The following is a 9,937-nucleotide window of genomic DNA, read 5'->3' on the forward strand; positions in this document are numbered from 1 at the left end:
CGCTGTGCATTTTATAAACATCTCTGGAACAAAAATATATTTGCCAGGCCGGTTATAAGACATTTATTCAAATATGTATTCCATTATGCTGGGAGCGCTCATATTTATAACACGATTATTACGTCATCGTAAATAATGTGCTTTCATACAACCAATAGAATAACATAGCGACCTTTCCGTGTGTCCTTAAATGTATTTAATTAACAGTCAATCATAGAAACATAGAACGTTTCATTTTGAACATTTTGAATCTCGTTGACAACATAAGGTGTACCCGTACTGATCTGTTATAATCGTCGATGTCGGTAAGTTGTCATTCAGTTTTTGCGGCAGGCCAATCCCCGCTTTTTTCAATAGGACAATGGATATCACTGAAAGATATGCTCCAAGTTCATAAAAGAAAAACTTCCGAACTCTCAACATATTCTTCAGTCAACGTCTCAACGCTCTTCACCACGCACGCACCTTGTGCGCACAACGCGGACACGCGTGTCATGCAATCGCGGCCGTGTTGGCAGTAGTACGAGCACAATTACCAATCTCGAAATGAATTTCCAGCGGGAATAATGATTATGCCAATCGTAAATTGGATGGAGCGGTGTTTGTCGAACTGAAATCTTATCGGGAACGCCGAACAAAGAAAAGTTACGTAACTTTGCGAGTATTCCTAAACCAGTTTTACTCCAATTCCATCCATTCCTATAGTAATATTTGGTGAATTCTTGGATAAAGAATTCTGCCTGGAAACAAGTTTTCTATTTACTTATATTCGGAACACAATCGTAGTAGATAAATAGTAAACTGACACAATGGTAATGTTTCGTTGACCTAAAAATCCACCTCACCCGCCAGTCTATTTTAGACAAATACTTATCTTCATTTCATTTTAGATGTCCAACATAACCTTTCGGTTGAGTAAAACTACCGCGATTAGGAGCGCGGGTTGGTTCAACGCAAGGATTATGTCAATTCACAGTTCAGGTATGAATGGATACCGCTGAAATTTTTGCAACAATCATTTCAAGTGTCAAGTGTCATACGGTGGATGAAACTAACTGTTCAACCATTAAGTAATACGAGATTGTCACTTCAAATTATAAGAAATGAGACTCTGCAATCAGGTCATGGAAATATATGTGCAATTATTTTTTGAACAATCCAATTGAATTATTGCGATATTTATTTAAGCAAAACAATCATTGTTACTTATTGCGGGAACACGATAGTTTGAAATTTTCTGATCGTAATTTTTCTTTATTTCAAAGAATCCGAGCTGTTATTACATAAATATGTAATGCAAATTCAATTCAAGGCAGATCTAGAACAATAGGGTGGCTATTGAAGCTCCAATATATGTATAAAATCCATAAATTAAAGAATTTGTTGAGAAACCGCATAAATATAGTGTAATAGTTCACCACATTTAGAACTTCATTCTTTTTTTTTGTAAAACATTAAATCTGAAAGACAAATTTACGGTTGCCTCAAAGCTTTAGAAAACATCAAAACTTTTCCATTCATAGGCAATTCTTATTGCATGATTGTGAACAGAAAAATAACTTTCAATTATAGAAAATCTTCAAAATTCGTGATATCATCTCAGAATTAATGTCAATTTTGTTTTTGTAGTAATGCAAATATGCAGTCTATAAATATGGTTCAAACATTTGCAATAATACAAGTTTTGCCAGTCACAATTCTAATACTCTGTATGTTACTAATTCACTACATATACCAAATATAAGTAACCTTTGGTATAAACAACTAACACTCAGGGCCTTCATCCACCACCTGTTACCAAACGAGCAACTTGAATTCCAGCAACACTTGCGGAAAAAGGAGAAATACCATCTGATTCTCTCAATGAAAATGACGTTCTCATAGAAAATGTGAGCTTGATAATTTGAAACTATGTATTGAAGAATGAAAACATATGCCAATTCTATACCGTTTTATATCTTTAGATCAAGGACAGCGGTATTCTAACTCTGAATCGTCCGAAGGTTTTGAATGCCCTGAACTTGTCAATGGTGCGTAAAATATATCCAGCTCTGAAGGAATGGGAAGCATCAAAAAACTTAGTAATTGTAAAAGCAACTGGTGAGAAGGCTTTCTGTGCTGGTGGTGATGTTAAAACACTCGCCTTAGCTTTAAATAACTCTGGTGGTAAGAAAGTCGGACAAGAATTCTTTCGTGCTGAGTACACGTGAGTACTACTGAAATTAGCATTGTCTGCTTCTTGACAATTCTATGACATATTTCCAGCATCGGAGCAAACTGCAAATACTAAAGTTATCTTGTAAGAAATCAAATAGTAAGAATTCATTAGTAAATAACATAATATAAGTTCACATGGTACAAGATAAGAATACTCGATGATCTAAACAAGGACTGTATTTCCCGTGCAGAGAAAAGCTTACTGTCAAATTGAAATACATCTTTTTACAGACTGAACCACCTTATTGGGACTTACAAACGACCATACATAGCTTTAATAAATGGTATAACCATGGGAGGTGGCGTTGGCTTGTCTGTACATGGCAAATACAGAATAGCCACCGAAAACACGTTGTTTGCAATGCCTGAAACCGCCATAGGTTTGGTACCAGATGTGGGTGGTACTTTCTTCCTTCCCAGATTGAACGGAAAGCTAGGATGTTACTTGGGCCTAACTGGCCATCGTCTCAAAGGTGAGACATTGCTAATTTATTTCTTTTTTTCTCGTAATTGGACTAAATTATTTTACTGATGGTCTAGGTACTGATGTTCTTGCGGCAGGCATAGCGACTCACTATGTTCCATCTGAAAGACTTGGAGATTTAACAAATGAATTACTAGAATCAAATGGCAACAATATTAGTGAAATCATAAAAAAGTATCAACCAGACAATTTCAATCCTGAATTTAGTTTGCAGCCATATTTAAAACAAATAGATAAATGTTTCTCCGCTCCAAACGTGCAGGAAATAATACAAAGGTGAATATCGATGAAAATAATTAAATTCTAGTAGTAAGTATACAGTGAAATGTATTCTTAATACCACCTCCTAATAATTGTTGTTTTGATTTGTAATAAATTTATACTTCCAGGCTTGAATCAGATGGATCTGATTGGGCAGTCAATGCAATTAAGTTATTGAAACAAATGTCTCCTACGTCACTTACAGTCACACTTCAGGCTATAGAAAAAGGATCTCAACTCTCACTGAAAGAATGCTTAGAGATGGAGTTTAGGCTAGTATCCGCAGCTCTAACAAAGGATGGTGACTATTACGAAGGTGATTGGCTGCAGTTTGATTAAATTGTTGTTACATGGTAACGTCGATACTAGAGTTATGTGAATAAAAGTTTTGTTTTATAGGTGTTAGAGCTCTTTTAGTTGATAAAGACAAGAAACCAATGTGGAAACCAGCACAATTGAGTGAAATTTCACAAAAGGCAATAGAAGCACGATTTGCAAAACTACCTGACGAAGAGGAATTGAAACTTTGATAATACGCTACTGGGGAAAGTATATCCATAAACACGTGGCTCGAAAACATTGCCATTTTTATAATTATATAAGTTGTGAAACGTTGGATGTGAAACTTTATTGTTAGTCAATACTGTTTGTTGCTACCATTGAAATGGATGTGGCGATTCCTGAAAAGCTTACACATATATAAAGCTTATATATATAGCTTATAGCATTACCAATAAAAAAAAGTATGTTGTATAATTTTCGGAAACGTAATTTGAACAACCTGGTTTCTGATGACTGTTCCAAGTACTCACATTACTAATAATTCATTAAAACATTATATAAAAATTCAGCGAACTGTTTTATTTTTCATGTAAAAACCAACGAACAGAACAATTAATATTACTAGTAATAGCATTTAAATTTACACTCAGATCGAGTCTGAATGCGTATTTTTCATATATCCATTGTTAAACCATGTTACCAAGAAATAAAAAATTTGAACTGAACAAAATGATAATACATTCAAATTATAGACATGTGAATTGGTTACAAGTAAGCGATTGTTTCTGATAATAATTTCAATTTCTACAATTAAGTAGAGAATAATTAAGTTCATTCATTCCTCTATCTACATATCGGAGATCACGGTGTGTTACGTTGCATTTTTAATGCTACCAATGGAACTCTAACGAAATTGACAACACAATCACAACACAGTGATCTCGCCTGGCACTGTGCAAGCTACGTATGTATGCATAGAATAATGACAAATTATTTACATCAGGGTTACATCAAGGTTACACCGGGTCCGATAGAAAAACGAAAATAAATTATTCAATCTGGAGAAAAAATGATAACAAACGGTACTGAAGAATTGATTGAAAGCTGAGTTTCATGAATTGCTAACTATACATTATCGTTGAAAGAAAGCGGTATTAATGGTAAAACTGCGCGTAGTACATAATAAGTGGAATTCGAAAGTGAAGATTTGAGGCAGGCAAATTTCGATAACTATAGTGCAATCGATAATTTCAAAAGCATTACTAGTTACCACATTGTGTTATCATTTCAAAAATTTAACCTTTTGATCCTCAACTATCAATTTTCACTTTTAGCAATTGGTACATTTTTATTCATAAGGCCATACGATTACTATAGTTTTATACCTATACATGTACTGAAAAAATTAATCATCACCTAATTACATGCATCGAAAATATTATGACGTAAAATAAACTCGATGCAATTGTGCAAGGTTTTATCGCTGAAGTCTAAACGATCGGAATACAGTTGGCAGAATAGTAAATTAGAGTGTGTATTTCTCGTTTCTTCGGCACTTTTCCTGATGCATTCATCACTACCTTACCATCAGGATCTCTCCGAGCGGGCTTTCCGCAGTAGTCAAGGTGACTCTGTGCCTGGCATTAAGTGCTGCAAGCTGTTTTTCAATTCGCATAATTTATCACATTACAAATTGGATTTGGAAATACATTGCTAGGTTATAATGGAATTAATTGCCATAATTCAGTAGTGTTTGGCATTTATAGACATAACTACAGCATCCGTCTACCCATATTATTGAGAAACCGAAAAGAGCATTTCTTGTACTAAAGTAGATGTTTGGGGACAAATGATGTGACTGTCTTATTATATTAAAAACTGCTAATTATAAATTTATTTTCTCTATGAGAGACTTAAGAAGGTTGAGTAAATTGAATATTTCCTATGTTTCCATTATTACAACTACAAAATTATCTAACGTCCGATTATGATACACTTCACAGAGTTTCCACGAAAATTTTCGATACTGCTGAACTAGTTATGCATGAGTAATGCGCATACTAGTTCAAAAATTTTACACGTATTGCATTCTGAATACTGGAATTATAGTAAACACAAGTAAAATATGCCAAACTTTGGAAACTCGGCGGTGAAGTTGATTAATGATTGATTCTGTTTTAATTTAATTTAATGTTCCTCGAAATGATGTTAACTTTGACTTTTGCAAGGACCATGCAACAGAACAAAATAATTCATAAGAAATCTACGATTCTTAAATAGACACTTGTTTTTTTTTCCGTATTTTATTTATCAAAATGGTTTATATCGCTTTGTACGAGCGTTACAGTATCCCATAGCACTGAAATATGTAAATCTGTAGGATAGAACGTTGGGAGCTCTGTAGGATTCAGAAAGTTTTTAGGGCAGGGTGACAAACGGTTTTTTCTATTATACCAGAAGTGTTGTCTCAATCAAGCGGAAGATATTCCTTGCCAGCTAGCACAAAATAAGTATAGAATATTCATAGAATGACTTTTCGAAAACAATAGGCGAACTATGAATATTCTTTGAATACTGTTTTGTTTTTTGTCTCCTGTTACCGAAGGATATTTGGTTGAATGTGAAAGAATGTTATGAGATTATTGCACTTGGGAATTCATCCGAAGCGGAGATTGCCAAATTCTTCAGATAATAAATCTCCGATCAAAATTTAACTCATAACATTCTACATGCATGTTCAAAAGATTTACAAAGTATTTCCGAAAACATTCAATGGGCAATTATTATTAGGTGGATTACATCTAAATGGTTTGCCTGGATGTAACCCATCACTACAAGATTGTTAACAGTGAGTTAGGTAATTATCAGATATTACTAGTCACTATTTTTTATCAGTTATAGAAGGGCTGAAAATTATTTCTTTATACCGTAACATTATGTTTCATCGTGACACGTTTCGGTGAATATAAATCGCAGGATAAAGACAACCATTCGAGTAAAAAAGAGAGGAAGTTTTTGGGAGTCAGTGATATTACATTTCGTTTTCACATGCTCAGTCAATGTACTGGGCTAGCCAGCGGAAACCTTCCCCATATCCTTGTCTCTTCAGCACTGAACACATATAAAGCTCCAGTGGACGTCCGGGAATATCACTGCGCGCTACCTTTCCCTGATAATATTAATTCATTATGTATCACGTAAATGAGAAATGTTGGTCTTATCGGGGTATTTATATTAATATAAACTCTATTCTCGAGGACCAGTTTGTCTCACGTCAGTTTGTAGAAATATAATTTTTATTACTGCATTCACGAATATTGTAAGACATTACCGTAAAAAAAAAAATAGGATCTGTGCTTGATTAAGACGGGGTAAAATTTGGAAGTATAAAAAAATGCCCTTCCAAGATGTTTATCATGTTACATTTGTTTGTAAGTTTGATACCTGATCTATGGAAAGTATGAGTTTCTACTTTGCAAGAAATCCAATGTAGATGTGTGATTGACATGTTCGTCAAATAAAGTATGTTACCTAATGTCATCATTTATTAATTTTGAGTCGAAAATCATGTCATAAAAGAATACTAGCAAAAGTTTGTTTGTTGCAACAATTCTGCGACAATGTTACTCACCTTTCCTGTAGTTTGACCGTAAAGATTGAAGAAGTTTCTAAGCTCGTCTTCCGAGGCAGCGCCTGGCTTGTCAATTTTATTACCTAATACAAGAACCGGGCAAGTACTGAGCTGCTCATCAGTTAGGAGCGCATCGAGTTCAGCTCTGGATTCAGGTAACCGCGACCTGTCGCTGGCATCGACCAAGAAAACTATCGCGTCAACAGCAGGAAAGTAATCTTTCCATACTCTACGTGCTACAACAGATATTGGGTGAATTGTATAAGCAGATTCTCATGTCTTATGGTGTTTGAATAGAATTAGAGCTGCATCAACAAAAACTAATTTTTGTTTATTAGTGAAATTTTAAAAACTTCAGTAACACAAAGGCTTCGTTGCTTTACCTTGAGTATGCCCACCAAGATCGAAGGTTGTAAATCTCATGTTACCAATGGATAATTCTTCGGAGGCTGAAAACAGAGAATCGTCGATTAATACTGTATATTGATTACGTAACATATTAACAAGTTGTGTAAACTCAGCGTGAACTCGTTAATCATTGCGTAAATGTATGACAAAGTTTCTAGCTTCGTTTGTCTTGAATAATATACTTGTCGTACTTTACACGCAGAAAATCAACTCCAATTTATACAAGACTCTTTGCAGGTGGATAAAAAACATTTCGTTACTTGAGACAAATATTTCCTATGCAAAGCAGACGCAGTTTGAGTGTTTCGATGACATTAATATACTGTACGACTACAAATTAAATCGCTGGGTTAGTTGTAGGGTTAGTTACTTGGGTGCAACGTCGGCACGTGTTGGGCGAGCCGGTCATCCTTGAGCATGTGAAGTAACGTCGTTTTGCCGGCATTGTCCAAGCCAAGGAACAGTAGCTTCCCGCTTTTCTTCCACAGCCCTGTGAATTTAAACAGACAAACGTCATGCATTTGTTTTTGACTGACTTACGTTGTAACGTGGCTTCTACTGGATCGATTAGACATTCGTTTAGCACAGCATTTAGCAGTGAACGCCGGCCAGAGTTGGGCAGCCCAAGAAAGGCAAACCTCCCGCGACAGACAGGAACAGAAAAACCTACGAAACGCAGGTCTTTCTTTTTGTTTGGCTTATCACTCATGGTTCATGATTCGATCAAATTAAAATCATTATTTCATCGGATGATTATAAGTGACAAAGTAACTAGTTTCATTAACAGCGGCCCTCATCTAAAAAATCATCATAATTCCATTATTTTTGTGACTCTTAACATAGGAGATAGATCAGAAGATGATAGAAGAAACGAATAGCTTGAATTTGAGTTATAGATCATTTCTGCTTGCAGCTCAAGTCCGATGGCGATAGAGCTGCCTAATTCCTGGGAACCTACTCTTGCGTACACAAGATGAGTTTTTGGCACTATTCCCACATAATGATGATACATAAGAAAAATGTATTAATAAATTCATTTACAAGGCCGTTTTCAGTGCAATTTATTACAAAGAATTTACATCCAAGCCAAGGTAAACGAGTTTTTTTAATAATATGCTGGTTTGATAAGCAGCTACTGGACGGTCCTTGATACGATATTGAAATCTCATATTGGGTAAAAGCCACAAACACAATGGAACAACATACAAAGTGATGAAAAGTAATAATATTCACCTTCCTGAATAATATTCTTCGTTTGTATTCTGCAATATCCTTCAAGATTTCATCAAGTTTTTGACCAACGGCAACAGCAATATCGATTTATTTTTAATTTCTTTTTCGTTCAGAATAGACAATGGCAAAAGAATATCTCTCGATCAATGACGCTGGGTCAGAATGTCTGGTTAACTTTTTTTTTAAAAATGACACAAAATGGATCGAGGTATGGCTCTTTAGAACATTCAGGTTAGGTGTTTATAATTTCGGTTACAAAATTAATTGAGGGTATATTGCAAGTATTGTTGGCATCTCATTATTTACAGGTAAACTTTGTCCACATGGAGATGGTATTCTGTTAGCATTGAAAATAGTAGATGCGAACCCCAAAAGTGGACAGCGATGTGGTTTGGGTCACCAAACAAAATTTCAATCGAGTAATGACTATTTTTCATATATTTGCAAATTTGCGCTTGAGCACAAATAAGTTTAGCGTTAACGGGAATCTGTAAAATATATTAGTAGTAAATATGCTTACCAAGGTAACCAAGAACCCCCGTCAACCAATCCAAAATGAACATTTTGTGTGTGGCGTTTATGCGTGCTAATTGCTAAATGACTCTGCAAAAATAAGACACATGATGACTAGTGAAAATTGTATAAAGTTCTTAATAAGATAGCAGCGTACGTACGAGCTTAACCTTGTGAAAAGAGAAGTGTGTGCGTATGTCAATCGAAATTCCGTGTAATCATTCACTCGAAAGATCAACGTGACCGTTTTTAAAGTAGATTACGAGATGCAGATTGGTGAAGAATAATTGCGATAAAATAAGAATGGATGGCTACTGAAATTAACTATTATATGGAACGAACTGCCGTCCAAGAAAGAGGTAGAATAAATTACCGAAATGTACAAAAGAATACTACGCTGGCCCACAAGACGTGGTCCAAAAATAACAAGCTTATTCGTCGCGCAGTTGCTTTTGACAACAATTAAAGTTGCATCAAATCTCGTTTGACATTGAACGCAGACGTCGTTAACTTATCTTGAACAATAAAACTTCACATACCTACGAGAAAAATGTGCGGAACCACTAGAAAACAGTGAATAATCACTTTCTTTCAACGAAACGTCTACAGCTCAGGGGGGAGCCAAATCAGTTGGCAGTTGGCACTAGGTGACGTCCACTTCCGGCGGCCATGTTGTCAAGTCACCGTTCCACAAACGGCGGGATATTTGAACTGCGATACCGAACGAATAAATTAACCACAATGCTGTATCAGAGATTCAGTTACCACGTTAAGGGATCTGCACTTAAATTACAGAAAGTTTTATTCGCGAATAAGAATATGCTACATAACGCCTGTAATTTAATTCAATATTACGCATATACTGTGTAATTATGTATTTTGATTTACTGGCAATGTCTATCTACGTA

The 9,937-nt window shown here is 35.3% G+C and overlaps 2 protein-coding genes across 12 annotated transcripts; one reads left to right on the forward strand and one right to left on the reverse strand.

Annotated features, from left to right (window-relative positions):
* Positions 1-121: 121 nt before the first annotated feature.
* On the forward strand, positions 122-4,298 carry LOC107224662 (3-hydroxyisobutyryl-CoA hydrolase, mitochondrial). Of its 4 annotated transcripts, none has more exons than XM_046733734.1 (9): positions 122-305; positions 433-645; positions 891-981; positions 1,822-1,889; positions 1,965-2,206; positions 2,449-2,690; positions 2,758-2,977; positions 3,091-3,278; positions 3,362-4,298. In XM_046733734.1, the coding sequence occupies exons 3-9, from the start codon at positions 891-893 to the stop codon at positions 3,490-3,492; spliced, it is 1,182 nt and encodes a 393-aa protein (XP_046589690.1). In that variant the 5' UTR covers positions 122-305; positions 433-645; the 3' UTR covers positions 3,493-4,298. The 4 variants fall into 4 exon arrangements, with proteins under 4 accessions (XP_046589690.1, XP_046589691.1, XP_015520303.2 ...); XM_046733735.1 differs by having other exon boundaries at positions 433-644; positions 1,776-1,889; XM_015664817.2 differs by lacking the exon at positions 433-645 and having other exon boundaries at positions 205-305.
* LOC107224663 (GTP-binding protein SAR1b) lies at positions 3,803-9,720 on the reverse strand. 8 transcript variants are annotated; one of them, XM_046733740.1, is made up of 6 exons: positions 9,569-9,720; positions 9,037-9,119; positions 7,824-7,949; positions 7,259-7,324; positions 6,876-7,111; positions 3,803-6,413 (listed from the first exon to the last, which is right to left on the reverse strand). In XM_046733740.1, exons 2-6 carry the CDS (start codon positions 9,077-9,079, stop codon positions 6,297-6,299), a joined length of 588 nt encoding a protein of 195 aa, XP_046589696.1. In that variant the 5' UTR covers positions 9,080-9,119; positions 9,569-9,720; the 3' UTR covers positions 3,803-6,296. The 8 variants fall into 8 exon arrangements, with proteins under 8 accessions (XP_046589696.1, XP_015520307.1, XP_046589699.1 ...); XM_015664821.2 differs by lacking the exon at positions 7,824-7,949 and adding an exon at positions 7,654-7,773 and having other exon boundaries at positions 9,569-9,719; XM_046733743.1 differs by having other exon boundaries at positions 9,573-9,690.
* Between the last annotated feature and the right edge of the window lie 217 nt (positions 9,721-9,937).

Source organism: Neodiprion lecontei, chromosome 3, assembly GCF_021901455.1.
Source record: "Neodiprion lecontei isolate iyNeoLeco1 chromosome 3, iyNeoLeco1.1, whole genome shotgun sequence".
Classification (NCBI taxonomy): Eukaryota; Metazoa; Arthropoda; class Insecta; order Hymenoptera; family Diprionidae; genus Neodiprion; species Neodiprion lecontei.

Excerpts from the sequence above, each read along its gene's own strand:
- LOC107224663 (XM_046733740.1), bottom strand. The coding sequence starts at position 9,079 with ATGTTCATTTTGGATTGGTTGACGGGGGTTCTTGGTTACCTTG. Across the intron at positions 7,950-9,036 it reads GGGGGTTCTTGGTTACCTTG|GTTTTTCTGTTCCTGTCTGT; the intron begins GTAAGCATATTT and ends TGCGTTTCGTAG. Across the intron at positions 7,325-7,823 it reads AGTAGAAGCCACGTTACAAC|CCTCCGAAGAATTATCCATT; the intron begins GTAAGTCAGTCA and ends CTCTGTTTTCAG.
- LOC107224662 (XM_015664817.2), top strand. Across the intron at positions 982-1,821 it reads TATGTCAATTCACAGTTCAG|CAACACTTGCGGAAAAAGGA; the intron begins GTATGAATGGAT and ends CTTGAATTCCAG. Across the intron at positions 2,978-3,090 it reads GTGCAGGAAATAATACAAAG|GCTTGAATCAGATGGATCTG; the intron begins GTGAATATCGAT and ends TTATACTTCCAG.